Source organism: Mus musculus, chromosome 3, assembly GCF_000001635.26.
Source record: "Mus musculus strain C57BL/6J chromosome 3, GRCm38.p6 C57BL/6J".
NCBI classification, from domain to species: Eukaryota; Metazoa; Chordata; class Mammalia; order Rodentia; family Muridae; genus Mus; species Mus musculus.
Window position 1 is genome coordinate 30,624,267 of NC_000069.6, and position 19,350 is coordinate 30,643,616.

Here is a 19,350-nt window from a genome sequence, read left to right on the forward strand (position 1 = left end):
TTGTCTGTTCAAGGAAGCTTTATTTTCTTGCTTTTGTGAAATTATTAGCACCTGTCTGTAATGTCTAAACGTCTATGTGGAATACTTTTTGACTTCTGAACTTTGATCTCTCTCAAAATCCACTGTAAACTTGCCAGCTGCAAAGCAAATCTGCCATATCATTTGGTTAAGATATCTGTAGTGACTTTACTTTTCTTTGGTTTTTGTGTTCGTTTTTCATTACAAAAAGAACTACTATAGTTCTGTGGCTTGTTTCAGGGTTGATATTTTAGTCTCTATGTTAAGAATCAGCTTTTTCTCGAGAACAAGTACACAAAATTTTATACTTTGATAAAAATAATTTGTTCTGATTTACAAAAGAAAAAAATAGTCTACAAAATATTAGTCTCCAAAAGTGTTGAGATGAATGTATGAAAACTGTTTTCAAGCTTCTTATAGATGTTCGCCCACAGGAACAAGAGCAAAGCCTGCGGAAGATGACGGCATGTAAGTTTCTCCATAAGTCGGTGCCCAGTAATAATGCCTTTTAAGGCCGTTGGAGACTTCTGAAAGGTAAATATGTTCGTCCACCATATACGGTTCCACATCTGTATTATCTGGCTTTAGTCGGCCACTCTTTATCAAATCTGAATATGCCTAGGATTTTTAGAAAAAGAAAAAAAACAGTCATTAAGAATAATTTATTCAGTTTATAGTGACTGTTCAAATAAATATTCAATTTAACTGTTATTTTGTAGGTTAAAATAAAGTACTCTTAATAACATTGCTGAGTTTTAGTATTATTCCAGATATTATAGGTAAATTGTTATTTATTTATTTATACATAATGAAAGTATAATATTATAAAACCAATTTTTAAGTTCTAACATAAGGTATGTTTTTCATATGTAAATCCCTTTGTGAATCTGCGTTAATCCTCAGTAATACCCTGGTGTGGCTGATGGTCAGATTTTTCAAGTTCTCTTAAGTATTGGGCAGAGTGGAGACCTTATGTGTTGGTGCGTGCCTGTATTTTAAGAGTGGAGACCTTATGTGTTGGTGCGTGCCTGTATTAAGAGTGGAGACCTTATGTGTTGGCGCGTGCCTGTGTTTTAAGCATGCAGAACTGAGGCAAGAGGACGACTGAACTCAAGACCAGCTGAGCTGTAGTCCTCTTCTGTCAACTCTGATGGTCAGTATGGACTCACATCTCAAAACAAACCAACAGTTCCATATGGAAATTAGTTGATGAATCCCTTGAAGTCTATATGGAAATTTACTTTTAAAAAAGAATTATGCTGGGCCAGCACCCTGAGCAGACCTTGGGCGCAAACTCCACAGCCAGCCCCACAACACCCAGAGGCAGCTCCACTCCCAGGCGCTCTAACACGCCCAGGATCAGAGGATCACAGGATCCCAGGAGCTTGGTCACACACAGAATCTCAAGATCACAGGATCCCAGAATCATAGGATCACAGAGACAGCTTGACTCAGAAGAGTTCTGACACAACCAGGATCACAGGAAGGACAGGCTCCAGTCAAAGATAGCCAGGGCAGGTAGCACTAGAGGTAGCCAGATGGCAGAAGGCAAGCATAAGAACGTAAGCAACAGAAACCAAGGCTACTTGGCATCATCAGAACCCAATTCTCCCACCATAGCAAATCCTGGACACCCCAACACACCAGAAAAACAAGATTCATAAAAATCACTTCTCATGATGATAAAGACCATTAAGAAGGACATAAATAACTCTCTTAAAGAAATACAGGAGAGCACAGGTAAACAGCTAGAAACCCTTAAAGAGGAAACACAAAAATCCCTTAAAGAGTTACAAGAAAACACAAATAGGTGAAGGAAAGGAACAAACCTATCCAGGATCTAAAAATGGAACTAGTAACAAAGAAATCACAAAGTGAGACAACCCTGGAGTTAGAAAACCTAGGAAAGAGATCAGGAGTCACAGATGCAAGCATCACCAAAAGAATACAGGAGATAGAAGAGAGAATCTCAGGGGCAGAAGATACCATAGAAAACACTGACACAACAGTGAAAGAAAATGCAAAATGCAAAAAGCTCCTAACCCAAAACATCCAGGAAATCCAGGACACAATGAGAAGATGAAGCCTAAGTATAATGGGTATAGAAGAGAGTAAAGATTCCCAACTTAAAGGGCCAGTAAATATCTTCAACAAAATTATAGAAGAAAACTTCTCCAACCTAAAGAAAGAGATGCCCATACAAGAAGCCTACAGAAGTCCAAATAGACTGGACCAGAAAAGAAATTCCTCCCGACACATAATAATCAGACCAACAAATGCACTAAAAAAAGATAGAATATTAAAAGCAGTAAGGGAAAAGGGTCAAGTAACATATAAAGGCAGACCTATCAGAATTACACCAGACTTCTCACCAGAGACTATGAAAGCCAGAAGATCCTGGGCAGATGTCATACAGACCCTAAGAGAACACAAATGCCAGCCCAGGCTACTATACCCGGCAAAACTCTCAATTACCATAGACAGAGAAAACAAGATACTCCATGGTAAAACCAAATATACACAATAACTTTCCACAAATCCAGCCTTACTAAGGATAATAGATGGAAAACACCAACACAAGGAGTGAAACTACACCCTAGAAGAAGCAAGAAAGTAATCTTTCAACAAACCCACACAAACATAATTTCACCTCTAACAAGAAAATTAACAGGAAGTAGTCACTTTTCCTCAATATCTCTTAATATGAAAATTAATATTACCAATACATCCTAATTGAAATTCGAAATTATGAGGAATTAGAAATTTTTCAGCTGTCATCCCATGGTCTCTCTAATTTGGTAATGGGAGAAATAGGTCCAATATTGTACAATCCATATATACTTTCTGCTTGTTTGTACATGACAGGGTCTTGCTGTGTGCCACATAATGGTCTTGAAATCATGTTTCTCCTATCTCAGCCTCTATTAGTAGGGTTGTTTATTTGATGTTTTTACACTATAGTATATTTTCAGAACAGCTTGCATATTTCAAAATTATACAACAAAAATAAATGTAGACAGTTAATTTGGGAGGTGGCTTGTAAGAGAACAGCAAAGAGTCAGACTTAAGGCTTTGCTTGATATTTATAATTATTGTATCAATTTTGAAGAAAAGGACTTTATAAGTTACTCTTATTCTAAGATGAATGTTTTTCAAAATCATCACAGCCAATGAACCAAAATCTTATCCTCACCTAACATCTGTGCCACCCTCCAAGAAGAACCATTGTTCATTGAAACAGTTGATGAATAACTTCATGGATAGGCCATCTTAATACACACATCATTTCTTAAATGAATGTAACCTGTTCCCTGTGGGCTGAGAATGATGACAATCACTGGAAATCTGTATCCAAAAATCATGCCTACAATTCATTCCTTGGTGCAGCTGAATTGTCAAGTCTTAGCTTATCTACTATGGAGGTAAAATCCTTTGGTGATGTGAGGGACATTCAAGTTATTACGGTGAACCCCAATGTCCAAAAATTGTTCTTATTTTGTGTTTGTACCACAGTAAAAGCCAAGATTTTTAAGCTCTACTAAAACCAAAACAAACAAAAAGACTTTATCTATTTATGTTCATTTAAAAAACTAATAGTGATATATTATTTTAAAATATCATAGTTAATATATTTGGAGTTATCTGAAATTTATATTGAGAAAAACGTATGTATTTTTAGTATTGCTGTAGACAAACATGTACATAAGACTGTTCAATTGATTGTTTTATATCAAACAACTTTTATAATACTTGTTTTTATTGTTACAACATTTTATAAATTTTAAAGAATATGATAAAAAATGAAAGGTATTGCAGGTTTTGAGGGAGCGGCTCTCGGGGAGGAGTTGGTGTACAAAAGGGAAAGGAGAATATGATTTAAGTCTATTTACTCAAAATATGTTTTTAAATGTTAACAAGTTCAGATAAATTGAAATTATGTATCTTTTCTCATCATAATACAATAAAACTTTAAAAAAAATAATTCCACAGTGACTTATCAATTTTTTAAAAACTTGTAGAATTTTCTTTGTGTATCCCTATGGCTTGTTGGTGTGTATGCCTAGGGCGTCTTCTACACTTGTGAGCTGCTTTGTTAATAAAGTTACCATTGTAGAGGGGAAAAAGGCAGACATTTCAATGTGGAAAGACTTCCAAGTTTTGGCTTATTTTCTGTTGTAGCTTTCCAATATCTTAAATCCATAGTATACAGCTTGTGTTGTGTGGGTGTTTCTCTGAAAGCTATGGGTCCTTTTGTAGGGAAGTACATATTTTATTTTTAGTCAATCCTTTTTTTTTTCTTCTCTCTTTTCAAATGGAAGCTTTTTGTCACTTTTCTTTCTGTCTCTATAGTATGATTGTTGGCAGCTCATGGAACTTTCTCCAAAATTGGCCACATACTTAGGCACAAAGCAGGTCTCAACAGATAAAAGAAAGTTTGAAGTAACATTTTGCATCCTATCTGAGCACCACAGATTAAAGCTAGATGTTACAACAGAACGTTTGCAAACTCTTGGAAATTAAACAACTTACTACAAATAGAACATAGGTCAAGACATTGAAATGGAAGTTAAGAGCTTTTTGGAACTGAATGAAATTGAAAACACAACGTGCTCTATGATACAATGAAGACTGTTCTAAAACGCAAGTTCATAGCACTAAATGCCTACATCAAAAATTGAAGAGACCTCCTATTTATAACTTAATGGCACACCTTAAAGTTCTAGATCAGAAAACAAACGAAAACCAAAACCATTCAGAAGGACTAGATAGCAGGAAACAATCAAACTCAGGGTTGAAACCAATAAAATAAAGACAGCAACCAATAGAGAGGCACAACGAGACAGAGCTGGTTCTTCGAGAAGACAAGGAGGACAAACCCTTATCCAAATTAACTAAAAGGTGGGGAGAGAAAATCCAAATTAATAAAATTAGAGACAAAAGAGGACCAACAGACACTGTAGCTATAGTCTCACAGTATCCAATGCCCTCTTCTGCTGTATACATGCAGACAAAACAACCATATACAGAAAGTACATAAATAAATCAATTTAAAAATATGTTTTCCAATCCAAAAAAGCCCAGGGCCAGATGGACTTAGCACAGAATTCTACCAGACTTCAAAGAACTAATGCCAATATTCCAACCATTCCATAAAAATAAGACCATTACCTAATTCTTTTTATGAAGACACAATTACTCTAGAACCTAAATAACAAAGAGAATTACAAGTCACTTTCCCTTATCAACATACATGAAAAATTCTCAATAAAATACTCGAAAACCAAATTCAGGAACAAATCTAAAGGATCGTGTACCACGATGAAGGCAGCTTCAGCCCAGAGTCACAAGGATGTTTCATCATACATAAAGTAGTGTGGAGGACTCAGGATTTTCATACACAGACACTTAAGTGTTACACAGCGAGTACAGTGTCTCTCTGATTCCTCAACTTGATGCATTAGGAGCTTTATATCAACTCAATTGTATTTTTTTTCATTTGGAGGAATTGGACATTTGTGTGACTCAGTGATCAGTGTATGACAAATGATCTTCCCTAGTAGCTACTTATAGGTTTAAATTAATAACTGCCCAGAGTATAGTGTAATTCTATTATTTGAAATAATTTATCAAATTAACCTACAGGTATCTGAGAGGAGCACAACAAAGGCCAGAACTGAAATCACTTACCACACAGGTATCCTCATCAAATTTGTTTCCCCAAATGTAGATATTGGACAGTACGAGGTTGGTTTTCATTGACTGGGAAAGTGCAACAAGCCCCTCTCCTTCTATCTTGTTGCTGACTACAGACAATCTGTAGGAAAACAGTAGTAAAGTTCTGAAGTCCCACAAAGTGCTGATTAAGTCAGCATTAACATTTATTAAATCCATTTTACTAACATATTTTAATGTAATAATGCAAACATTGGCTCTGTACATTCTGTAATCCAAGGGACCTGTTTTCTTATTGAATGTGTCATGTGCCTAGAAAAAGTGCATTCTCTCTCTCCTCTCTCCTTTCTCCTCTCTTCTCTCTCTCTCTCTCTCTCTCTCTCTCTCTCTCTCTCTCTCTCTCTCTCTCTCATCCCAGTGCAATGCAAGGACAGCCTAGTCTATAAAGTGTCTTCTAGGACAGTTGGGGTTACCCAGAGAAACCCTTGTCTTAAACAAACAAAAATAAAATCTGACAAAACCCAAGGTTTGTTATGTATTTGAGTGCTTTGTCTGCATGTATGGAGACGCACCAGAAGAGGGCATTGGATTACAGATGGTTGTGAGCCACCATGTGGGTGCTGGGAACTGAACTCAGGACCACTGGAAGAGCAGTCAGTGCTCTTAACCACTGAGCCATCTCTCCAACTTCTATTTGGTAAATGTTTGAGTAGATTACAAATATAGGTATTGTGTTAAGTGCTTAGGAATTTCTTTTAAAAAATTTATTTATTATAAGTACATTATAAGTACACTGTAGCTATCTTTAGACACACCAGAAGAGTGCATCAGATCTCATTATGGGTAGTTGTGAGCCACCATGTGGTTTCTAGGACTTAAATCCAGGACCTTCAGAAGAGCTGTCAGTGCTCTTACCTGCTGAGCCATCTCACCAGCCCGCTTATGAACTTCTTGTTAAGAGTTTGGGATAAATAAGTTTTGGGTGTTGGAGAGATGACTCAGCAGTCAAGAGCAATTGCAGCTCTTACAGAGGATCCAAGTTCTGTTCACAGCACACACTAAGGCAGCTAACAACCATCTTTAACTCCAGTTCGAGGAGATCTGATTTCCTCTTCTGGATTCTGTGTGCACAAATTCAGTACATGTACAAGCAAGCAAATAAATACACATATGCATAAATAAAAAGAGAAATAAAGATTTTTTTATGAACTCTAATACAAAAAAATATCCTATTAGATTCACCCCAATTTTTAAAAGATACAACTTAGAATTTTGTAGTTATTTTGATTGAGTATGAAAAAAGAAAAAAAAAAACTATACTAACGCTTTAAGACTCCTGTTGTGGGAAGTTAGAGTTTCACTGAGGTACTTTGCGCCTGCAGTTTCTATTCTGTTAAAAGAAAGATCTAGTACTTCCAGAGTAGTATTGCTTTTTAGGACATCAGCCAAAAACACCATTCCATCACGAGTTATTTTATTGCTGGGGAGGAAGCAAATTTAGCAATATTTTAAAAACACAAAATATTATTCTTACATTCACAAGGTATTTGAAAATATTTAGTAAGCTTTCTATTTTAGTTTGCTCAACTTCCAAGGATGAAAATTCCCCATGAAACAGTGCTCCCATCTGGCTGCCAATCAAGTTATTACAGACATATTACAGTATAAGCTAACCTATTAAATCCTACAGCTGAGAATACAATCTCGTCAACAACAGTTATAATTTCCAGTTAGAACTGAAAATTATATCTAACAAGCATGTCTTACATACTGTGAATATTTATGTATACTATCCTCAAGACAATCTCTGCATGATTATGTAAATTATCACTTACCAGCTGACATCAAGGTAGCGTAGGCTACTGTTCAAATACAGTGCATTGCATAACTGCTGTAAACCATAATTTTTCATGCCATGTTTGCACATATGTAGCTCAACAAGGACATGATTTTCTTTCAACATGTGGCCAATGTGGACAGTAGACTCTTCCTAAATATAGATAGAATTCTTGTTTTTTATTTTGAAGTATTACATGTCCATTTTAAAAGCATACATTTTCTTAAAGTTGGTACAGTGTCTCATTATGTAGCTCAGGCTGGCCTCAGTCTTGACTCATTTGCCCCAGACTCCAGAGGGCAGGTGTTAGAGGCACGTCTGACCTTAAATTAGCTTGTTAGGAATATTAATGTTAAAACTTTTAGTCTAGGGCAGGAAATATGGCTCACTGGATAGTGAGGACCTGAGTTCAAATCCCCACTGTCCATTTAGAAGCTAGGCACAGCCACAAATTCCTGGAACTTCATTGTTGGCTCTTCAGGCAGCTCTTGGGAGCTCATGTCCAGTTAGCTTAATACAAACAATGAACTTTATGTTCAGGGAGAGGCCCTGTCTGAAGGCAGAGAGTTACTAAGACCCTTGACTGTCTCCTCTGATCTCTGCATGCACCCTCATAGGCACAGACACACAAACAACAGAAAAGAGTCTACCATTTTGCATACTTTTTTAAAAATAACAAAACCATTATCACTGCCTCAAATCATATCACACACACACACACATGCATATGTATGTAACAAAGTCTGGCCCATGTAGCCTGGGCTGGCTGGAACTCAACATCCTTCCTCAGCCAGTGTACCACCCACCATGTGTAGGACGTGTACAAAGGAAATATGGACGCCTTAGAAACAGCAGGGACTTGTAAAACTCAGTAACTAAGTGACTTCTGAAAAGAAGATGGATAATTTGGTCTACAATGACAATAATAGTTATTTTAAAAGGAAAACCAGCGAAGTTGTTTGTTATATCTCATTTCTCTAAACCTTCTCCATTCCCTCAGTGTGCCTTTGTCAGTGATCATTCTGATGGCTTAAGACAAGACATAGACATTTCTCACTCTTCAGTCTGCTCTGAGACTTACAGCTCTGCCTTATCAGACTCCCTCCCTTTTAAAGTGACTTCAAGTTCCTGAATTATGTTTTGCTTCCTGACCTTAAATTTCACAGTCCAGTTGCCCTTAGGCAAGAGGTATGCGCACACACATATATTTTCCCCTCAGGGATAATTTGTGATCCATGTAGGCCTACATTTTTATCAAAATCAAAGCATAAGTGGGCCAAAAGAAAAGGAGAAAAGGAAAAGGTCCAGGGTATCTAGTTTAAACAATGAACTTACAAGGTCACTGTTTAAATATATTTTGAGCTCTCAGTGAACAAACCACCATAGTTTGCTTGCTTAAAAAAAAGACTTAATATACTTATGTGTATACATATTATCCTCTGGGAAGGGAGTTACAGATGGCTGTGAGCCACCAGGTGGGTGTGGGTAACTAAACCTGGGTCCTCTGGACAAGAGGCCAGTGATCTTAGCCACAAAGCCATCTCTCCAGCCCCATTAAATGTTGTTTTTAAAATATGTTTATTTAAGGATCTTGGGTAATTTGTTGGGTGTATTAGATTAATATACATAAAATAACATGACCAAAAAATGCCAAAAGTTTTGGTTACATGTAGAGTTTAAAAGAAGTGTTGTATACAGACAAAAAAAATTGCACTTCCAAATATGGAAAATAGCACTTTAAAATATGGTAACTTCTCAGTTACATGAAGAAAAACCACTGGGGCAGATAATTTTAAATTATGGACAGTATTTTGAATTTTAAGAGAGCTCAAAATGTATTTAAACAGTGACCTTGTAAGTTCATTATTTAAACTAGATACCCTGGACCTTTTCCTTTTCTCCTCTCATTTAGACCTGTAATAGAATGAGTTCATATGTATGTTGTATGTATGTATGTATATGTATATGTATATATGTATATATATAACTGGGAATCAGGGATATTTGTGTGTGCACATGCCACAATGCACCATATATGGCGGTCAGAGGACAGCATTCAGGAATTGGTTTATTCCTCCACCAGGGGGACCCAGAAATTTAACTCATGTCATCAGGAGCTTGGCAGCAGGAGCTTTCTTAACACTGAGCCATTTGCCAACCTACGTTTTTTTTTGTTTCTTTTTTGAGACAGGGTTTCTCTGTATAGCCCTGGCTGTCCTGGAACTCACTTTGTAGACCAGGCTGGCCTCGAACTCAGAAATCTGCCTACCTCTAAGTTCTTATTTTTTAAAGAGAAGAATCCCCCACAAAAGACTGTGAAGAAAGCAGCCACATTTTCATCTGCCTCCAGCAAGACCCTTAATCTATAGAAGGGATCAAGTTCAAACTTGCCAAACTGTATGCATGCAAAGATGTAATGATTCAGCCATACCAATATAACAGATGATTAAAACAGCTGACATTGGGCTTATACCATGGCTTAGGAAACTTTAAGCATACATAGTTTCTTTTGTCTGTCTTCCACAGGTTTTACCCAGAACCCAAGCTTCATAAACTTGCTGCTTAAAGGAACAGCAGCTAAATGCATGTGAGTCACCAAGAAGTGACATAGTTATACTTTTCCTTTAATACTTTTCACTTAACGAGCTGCAGTTTTCTAAAATTAGGATAATTCTAAGAATGCAGTGTAGCCCTGCACCATAAACTCCAATAGGGCCTAAGTTTTCGTGCCATGGGCATTGAATACAGACCTGTTCTCCGTACAGTATAGGCCGGTTCAGGTTTATTCCCTTGATTGCTTGGTTTTGAGTTAGTACCGTAGAAAATGCGATCACACATTGCAGTCCCTACAAACAGGTAAATCCATTAAGCAAGTTGACAGTGTATTAACCTTAACATTGCAATTTCAAGTTAGGTAACTGAGTTCTGATAAAATTATACAAAAGTTAAAGCATCTCTTCTTAGAAGTGAACTGTTAACTATGAGTCTGCATAGGGGTTTCTTAACATTTCAATGGGGGTTTCCTAGGGGTGACTCTGGGCTTGCTCTTGAGTCCTTTAGGTTTTCCCAAATGACGAGACAGACCCGTGGATTCCAGCAAAGTCTCACATACTTATATCCTTGTACAATCAGTCCTTTAGATTTGGTTGTATTCCTCTCTCATATAATACATCCTGACCACAGGCTCCCCTCTCCACCCTTTGCAGTCTCCCTCCACCTCCCATCGACCCCAGGTTCACCCCTCTGTTTCCCTTCAGAGAAAAGCAGTGTATGCTACTGAGGTTATTAAACATATTTTCCACAGCTGTTTCAGGTCTCTCCCGACATCTGATTGCAGGGCCTTTCCTCCCTCGTGTTTGTGATGGACACCAACGAATACACACACAGCCTGTCACGCTAGTAAATGGCTTTCTCTTGTTGCTCCTCATCCAGCTGATCAAGTTTGAGCTCTTTCTGCCTCCAAAAGGTGTCTCCAGTTAGTTCGACTCTGAATGTTTCTGTGACTGTTACTCCACCTGTCAGTAAGTGATCCACGCTGGCCCACTGCAGCTTCCTTTTTAACCAGTCCTTCCGAGCCATTGCAGACTTTGTGTCCTACGTATTTGATTCATCTGAGGTTGTACGACAGATCTAAAGGTCTCAAGACTTGAAAGTGTGATCAAGAAAGTGAGATTTAGAATTTGAAGACATGTGAAACAGCTGCAGATCTCCTCATCCGGTGGATGGAGGCGCCTAGCTGCTTTTAGAATCGTCACAGCTTCCATGGTGCAGCCTACTCACTGACAATGTTTTCTGTCAGGAGGTATCTCTGTTAGCACTGATGAGGCGGCGTTTGTGTGATGTGAACAAGCATGAACTTCTGTAAAGTCGCACACAAGTTCAGATGAGTCATGTAGAGTTTAGAAATGTCTTTATTGTGCTAGTTATCTAATATTGTCTATGAGAACATTTTGCTTTTATGTGTGTAAGTGTCCTGCCTTCATGTGTGTCTGTGCACCATGTTTATGTAGTGCCCACCAGGCCAGAAGGGGGCGCCACATGCCCTAGAACTGGAGTTACAGTGATGAGATGGTGGTGAGCGGCCACATGGGTGCTGGTAACCAAACCAGGTCCTCTGTAAGAGCAGGAAATGCTTTTCACTGCTGAGCCATCTCTACAGGCCCTGTCATTTGATTTTTTTTAACAGTCTATATTATTATGGGAACAGAAATTCTCATTTCCCACCGGGACAGAATAACCATTAATAAATTGTCTTGTCAGGGTAGCAGCATATGTGTGCAATCCCAGCACTTGGGAGATGGAGGTAGAATTGTAGGTTCAAGCTAGCTTGGGCAACATGCCAGAAGCTTTTTGCAAAGCAAACAGCAAACTTCATCATCATCTGCCCGCCATCTTGGGCAGCTCTCTGCGCGGCCCGGGTGGCTTTCCTATTAACCAACTTCCTTACCAGGTCACAGTCGCCCAGATCCAGTTTCTCCAGGCTTGAGTTCATCTGCAGCATTGCAGCAAAAAGCATGCCTCCTGTGTTCTCAATCTTATTTCCCGTCATTCTCAAATACTTAAGAGTTTTGTTTTTCTGGAAAAGAAAACAGAATCAAAACAAGCAAAGTTTCATTACTTAAACTTCAATCCATGAAATTCTCCCTCAATTAAATGAGTCAGAAGGTTGTATTACTATTTGCACACCCAGTTTTATAGAGAGAGAGCAAGATATATTCTGTAAATGTAACATCCAATTTCTCATAATAGCTAAATCTTTTAATAGAAAGAACGGTCAAGGGCTGGAGAGATGACTCAGTGGTTAAGAGCACTGACTGCTTTTCTGGAGGTCATGAGTTCAAATCCCAGCAACCACATGGTGGCTCACAACCATCCATAATGAGAAACAAACAACAACAACAACAACAACAACCCTATGGGCTGGAGTAAGTGGGGCCCAGAGCAAGAGGGAGAAGGGAAGGGGGAAGGGCGGTAGGAAGAAAAATTTATTACTGAGGTGAAGTTCACATGGCAAGAGGCGACTATTCTAAAGTGTTCAATGGCATTTACTTCCTTCAGCTAGTTCCAAAATCCATCCCATCATCCCGAAAGTCCTGTATCCAGTGTGTGTGTGCGTGTGCGTGTGCGTGTGCCTGTGCGTGTGTGTGTGTGTGTGTGTGTACTTGAGGTGGGGATCAAAACCAGGGCCTTGCATGTGCCAGGCAAATGTCCTGTCATTGAGCTACATTCCCAAATCTCAATTTTTTTAAAATTTATTTTTAAGCAAACAGAGCAAGCCAGTAAGCCAGTGGCCTCTGAATCAGCTCCTGCCTTGAGTTCCTTCCCTGTAAGATGAGTTCATGTCTTCCCTCCTCAAGCTGATTTTGGTCATGTGTTTTATTACAGCAGAACACTAAGACAGATCCCCCAGGACTTATGTGGTATAACAAGACTCTCCAAGTTGTCTTCAGACCTCCACGTGCACCACTGGCACATGCATGTGTACAGAAACATACCCTAATCCAACCTTTGATGTTTTTATCAATCAGAGGACTCAGCTAATTATGTACCAGGAGATTTTAGACAAAAGTGCTGGGAGATGCCTTAGTGGGTAAAGTGCTTGCTGTACAGGCAGGAGGAAGCTCCAATCCTAGTCACACAGGCTCAGTAGTGTATCTGGAATCCAGGGACTCACTGGCTAGCTAGTCTAGCTAAAATGGGCTCCAGGCTCAGAGACCCTGTCTCAAAAAATAAGGTGGCAAGTGATACATCTACCAGAATCAACCTCTGGACTTCATATCCATGTCCATACATACATACATATACAACACACATACACACACCCCAAATCCAAAATGATGAAATGGACACGAAACATAATCCATGGACTCAGTTAAACAAAACATTGATTCTTTAAAAAGATGAACATGAGTAACAAACCCTTAGCCAAACCAGCCAAGAGAAAGAGAACACTCATCAAAGGTGGAGATGGAAAGGTCTATTAATTACAGCAGAAGATGAAATCCAAGATTCTGATTCTGAAAACATCCCAACAAATTAGAAAATCTGGAAGAAATTAATATGTTCTTAGGCACATGTGAACCACAAAAATAAATCAAGAGGCTATAAAGGAAAAGAAAAACAATTTTGTAAAATTGTTACATCTGACCTGACCTTGTACTGTGTACAGAAAGTCCAAGAAGTTAACTCCCCAAACAGCTGCTCAAAGTGAGATGTTCAAGGGAGAAGAGTTCAAACTTCACCTAACAATTCTTTATATTCTAGAAGTGAAGTACCCCAAAGAAATGTTACAAGAGTAATTCTGCAGGGCACAAGTGGCACACGCCTTTAATCCCACCACACGCTCAGAAGGCAGAGGCAGGCAGATAGATCTCTGAATTTGAGGACAGTTGGATCTACAGAGCCAGTTTAGGACAGTGAGAGTTTTGCCATCTCTCTCCGAACTGTCTCATAAACCCCCCTCTTTGATCTCTTTCCCAACTGATGCTGTGAAAAAGGTGCCAAGATAATTGAGTGGGGGAAGGATTCGTTTCTTTCTTTTTTTTTCCATTTTTTATTAGGTATTTAGCTCATTTACATTTCCAATGCTATACCAAAAGTCCCCCATACCCACCCACCCCCACTCCCCTACCCACCCACTCCCCCTTTTTGGCCCTGGCATTCCCCTGTACTGGGGCATATAAAGTTTGTGTGTTCAATGGGCCTCTCTTTCCAGTGATGGCCAACTAGGCCATCTTTTGATACATATGCAGCTAGAGACAAGAGCTCCAGGGTACTGGTTAGTTCATAATGTTGTTCCACCTATAGGGTTGCAGATCCCTTTAGCTCCTTGGGTACTTTCTCTAGCTCCTCCATTGGGAGCCCTGTGATCCATCCATTAGGTGACTGTGAGCATCCACTTCTGTGTTTGCTAGGCCCCGGCAAAGTCTCACAAGAGACAGCTACATCTGGGTCCTTTCTATAAAATCTTGCTAGTGTATGCAATGGTGTCAGCGTTTGGATGCTGATTATGGGGTGGATCCCTGGATATGGCAGTCTCTACATGGTCCATCCTTTCATCTCAGCTCCAAACTTTGTCTCTGTAACTCCTTCCATGGGTGTTTTGTTCCCACTTCTAAGGAGGGGCATAGTGTCCACACTTCAGTCTTCATTTTTCTTGAGTTTCATGTGTTTAGGAAATTGTATCTTATATCTTGGGTATCCTAGGTTTTGGGCTAATATCCACTTATCAGTGAGTACATATTGTGTGAGTTCCTTTGTGAATGTGTGTACCCTTGAGATAACTGGATATCCACATATAAAAAAATACTTCTCACTATATACAAAAATTATGTCATAATGAGTGAATAAAGGAAAACTCTTAGAATAATTACCAACTAAATGTGAGCTTTGCCAAAATCCAAAAGTTTTGTTTCAAAGAACATCAAGAAAGTGAGAGAAAATATTTTGAACTCCTAAGTCTGATAGGGTCTTGTATCTGGAATATATGAAGAATGCTCAAAACTCTGATACACAGTCATCCAGGCACATAGTGTACTGTATAGCCCCACATGCTCAGAAAACTCAAGCCAATGGATCTCTTGAGCTCAGAGGTTCAAGGCTAACCTGAGTAGGATAGTGAGATCATCTCAAAGCAGATGAAACCCAGGCTCTAAAGGGGCAGATGATTTGAACAAAGGTTCCTCCAAAGGAAGAACAAACAAGAACCCTGGATCAATGCTAAGTCCATTATTGATTAGGGATGCCTCCTCACACATGCTCAGATGGTAAGGACCGAGATGGCAGGGACAGTTCTACAGAGGATGACAGGACCTACAATATTCACATGACTGAAAGAATTGCTAGAAGGTGAAGCTATTTTGGAGAACAGTTTGGTAGTTCCTCAAACTGTTTCACAGAGCTATCACAAGGCCCAGCAATTCCACTCCTACATATATACCTTCCACCAATCAAAAATATTTGTTCACCTAGGAACATGGAGGTGCACAGTAGCATATTCATAATAGCTAAAAGTAACATCCCAAGTGTCTGTCAGCTGATGGATGAGCACAATGTGATATGATATATCCACAGAATGGAATATTATTGAGCAATAGAAAATCTGTTATGGGGCTGGAGAGATGACTCAGCAGTGAAGACACTGACCTAAGTTTGATTACCCAAGTAGTCGTTCACAACTATCCATAATTCTAATACCAAGAGGGGAATCTGACACCCTCTTCTGCACTCCTGGTGTACCCAGCAAGCATATGGTACACAGACATGCATGCAGATAAAACGCTCCTACACATAAAATTTCAAAGTATGTTACAACATTGATGAGCCTTGAAAATATTAAGCCATACCTCATATGATCCTGCTTATATTATCAGTGGCTGCAAAGGCTGAGGAGTAGAAAGGAGGCCTCACTAACCAGTACAAGGATTTTCTTTGGAGGTTATAAGAATGTCCTGTAAATAGGGGTGGGAGATAGCTTGGGAGATAAAAGCACTGGTCTGCACACGTGAGCATTTGAATTCAAATCCCAAGCACCCAGTAAGAAGCCAAGCATGGCTGCCCATGCCTGTAGCTCCTCCAGCAACAGTACAGAGAGACGGGTAGATCCTGAATGTTCACTGGCTAGCCAGCCTAATCTAAATGGCAGGCCTACAGCTTACTAAGAGACCCTGTCTTACAGCGATGATGTTGAGGGTACATGTAACTCCCCCAACACATACATACCTAAACACACAAATAAAAATATTCTAGCTGGGCGTGGTGGCGCACGCCTTTAATCTCAGCAGGGAGGCAGAGGCAGGCGGATTTCTGAGTTCGAGGCCAGCCTGGTCTACAGAGTGAGTTCCAGGACAGCCAGGGCTACACAGAGAAACCCTGTCTCAAAAACAAACAAACAAACAAACAAACATTCTAAAAATAATGGTGGTAGTGATGATCACACAATTCTGTAAATAAAATACATTTATTGATAGACAAGGTCTCACTATGTAACCCTGGCTGGCCTGGAACTCTGTAAACCATACCAGCCTCAAACTCACAGAGATCTGCCTGCCTCTGCCTCCCAAGTACTGGGATTAAAGGCATACACCACCACTCCCAGCCTCTTAAAATACACTTTAAAATTTTTCTTTGAACTGAAAACTTTGGGAGAATATATTTTGCATATGCAAATTATATTGCAATCAATCTTGCTCATGTTTTTAAGGAAGAAAATGTTCAAGCTCACAGTTCAGGAGATAGAGTTTAGCACAGCAAGAGAGTGACGTGGTTGGTCCTCTCATGAGCAACACTGCTGAGCTCATTTTCATGATCCCCCTAAGTCTTAGCAGTCCCAGCCTTACAAAAACTTGCTCTGAGACTCTGAGACCTTTAACTGTGAGCCCCCATAAAATGAGAGAAAAAGTTACACACTTCCCATATACAACGGTACCAAGTACATTCCAACAGAGACAAATTCAAGGATAACACGGAAGGATCAGACCCATATTTTTCTATCATTGTCATCATCGTGTGTGTGTGTGTGTGTGTGTGTGTGTAATATTTGCCTGAAAGTAGGTGTGTGTACCTGCCATGGCAAACATGCTGAAGGCAGAGGACAACTTTGGGGGAATTGGTTCTCGCCTTCTACCCTGAAGTACAGAGAATAAACTCTGGTCACCAAGCTTGCATGGCAAGTATTTTACTCACTGATCCATCTCAATGTCCACATTTCTATTAGCGCCCTGAGCTTCCAAACTCCTAACACAATGGCTCATCAAACCCCACTTACAGACCATTCTAGGGATCCCCTTGCTCATGGTTCCAAATGCTTTTATATTCCTTCCATAGGAAGGCTTACAGACTATATAGGGGTTTGGTTTTGTTTTGTTTTGTTTTGTTTTGTTTTGTTTTGTTGTTTTTCTTACAGTAACACTCTCAGTAGCATCTTCTGTATTGTTTACATCTCTTTTTGCTGTGACCAAATATCCTGCCAAGAAGCAACTTAGAGGAGGACCTGGTTGTCTTTGGTTCACAGAGCAGGAAACACAGTCTGTCGTGAGAGAGATAGTGTGGCAGGTGGCAGGAGGGGGTGAAAGGTGACTTGGCTGGAGTGTACCATAGACAGTATCAAAGAGAGAGAGATGGTGGCATCCTTTCGAGACAAGGTCTCACATATGTTGCTTGGACTTGACTTGAGCTCAGTTACCCTCCTGACTTGAACTCCCCTCCTGCCTCTTCCTTCCAAGTTCTGAGGTTACACGTATGCACCACTATAACCCAGCAAAGCTGGTTAGTAATTTTTTTCAACAAGTCCAAAGTTCTCAAGTAGTAGCTATGCTTTTATAAACTGAAACACATTAAAACTATATATTTAAGGGGGGAGAAACGGCTCAGTGGTTAAGAGCAATTGCTGTTGCAGAAGACCTGGTTTGTTTCCCAGCATTCCATGGTGGTTAAAAGTCACCCAGTTCCAGGACATAACAATGACCTCATCTGACCTCTGCAGGCAAAACACTCATAGGAAATAAAAATGCAAGGCTAGAGAGATGGCTCATCAATTAAGAGAACTGCTCTTCCAGCACCCACATGGCAGCTCACAACCATGTGTAACTTTAGTAACTCCAGAGTATCTGACTCCATCTTCTGGCTTCTGCAGCTACCAGACATATAGGCAGGTTTTACAGACATATATGCAGGCAAAACACCCATACACACACACACACACACACACACACACACACACACACACACACACGTGTGTGCATGGAGGCAGACAAAAAAAATTGAAATAATGGGGGAGGGGCTGCAATCGGGATGAAACGTAAGTAAATAAATAAATAAATAAATAAACAAATGGGAAAAACCTGAAATAACATAAGCTCATATGAACTTTGATTATGCTGTTTCCAAACTACTAGAAGTTAAATTCACCAGTGACATGCTACTTTGAGATATGTAAATACTTACATGTAGTGCTTTAGCAATCAATTCTCCACCTTCAGGTCCAATATCATTAAACATAAGGTTTAAATAAGTGATACTTGGTTGTTTCTATAATAAGGAGAGAAGGAAGCTATTACATCTGTATTTACTGGAATCAAGCAACCTATGCACACTATTTAAGTAAACGTGCTAAGAGAATTCTAACAGAGGCAATCTCTGTTTAAGGGGAGTCAGAGTCACCTTTCTCTTCCAAACACTGCAATTGTAATGTCATTGAAAGGAAAAGACTCAATTCCATTTTACCAACAATTGGATGTGTGAACACCTTTGCATATTTAATCATGGCATACAGGGTTGCAAAAGACAACTCAGGAGGTCCAGGTATCAGCTCTCCTAGGACCAAATACAAGTGGGTCAGTCCCATGTGTTCCAAGCATTAGACACATAGTGCAGATTTAGGACCCTCTGTGGTTTCTATACTTAGTGCTTGGCTATGTGCCATTTGTCTACATGGCCCCATCTCTCAGCAGAATGGTGGATACGAACACTTGCTGGCAGCAACGTAATACCTGAAGTAGTTTCGCAGCATAGAAGGCACCGACATCGCCGATGAGGTTATACCTCACATCCACACCTGAAACACAGAGGTGAAAAGAAAGTGATATTCCGTACAAAGAGTACTTGAAATCAGGAAAGTGAAAAGCAGGCCGTGTTTACCAGCAAGCAAACTTACCACTGATACATGGCTGGTTCCTTAAAGTTTTGGAAAGAAGCCAAAAGTCTTCCCCTGTTATTCTTTGTCCGGAGTCTAAGCGATTGTTACCAGCAATATTTACGGTAAATTTTTCTTTGGGTCTGTCAAAATAAAAAAAAAAAAAGGAAAAAAGTGAGGAGGAGGAGGA

At 39.5% G+C, this 19,350-nt stretch overlaps 1 protein-coding gene across 1 annotated transcript in view; it reads right to left on the reverse strand.

The window, feature by feature from the left end:
• The window catches only part of Lrrc34 (leucine rich repeat containing 34), a 23,552-nt gene continuing 4,202 nt past the window's right edge, over nucleotides 1-19,350 (reverse strand). Inside the window, exons 3-11 of the mRNA NM_027941.1 lie at nucleotides 19,182-19,303; nucleotides 19,018-19,082; nucleotides 18,473-18,556; nucleotides 11,976-12,104; nucleotides 10,279-10,374; nucleotides 7,527-7,681; nucleotides 7,016-7,171; nucleotides 5,707-5,833; nucleotides 1-636 (exon numbers count right to left, since the gene is read on the reverse strand). Of these exons, the coding sequence (NP_082217.1) occupies nucleotides 433-636; nucleotides 5,707-5,833; nucleotides 7,016-7,171; nucleotides 7,527-7,681; nucleotides 10,279-10,374; nucleotides 11,976-12,104; nucleotides 18,473-18,556; nucleotides 19,018-19,082; nucleotides 19,182-19,303 (1,138 nt within the window). The 3' untranslated portion in view covers nucleotides 1-432. The remainder of the gene's footprint in view (nucleotides 637-5,706; nucleotides 5,834-7,015; nucleotides 7,172-7,526; nucleotides 7,682-10,278; nucleotides 10,375-11,975; nucleotides 12,105-18,472; nucleotides 18,557-19,017; nucleotides 19,083-19,181; nucleotides 19,304-19,350) is intronic.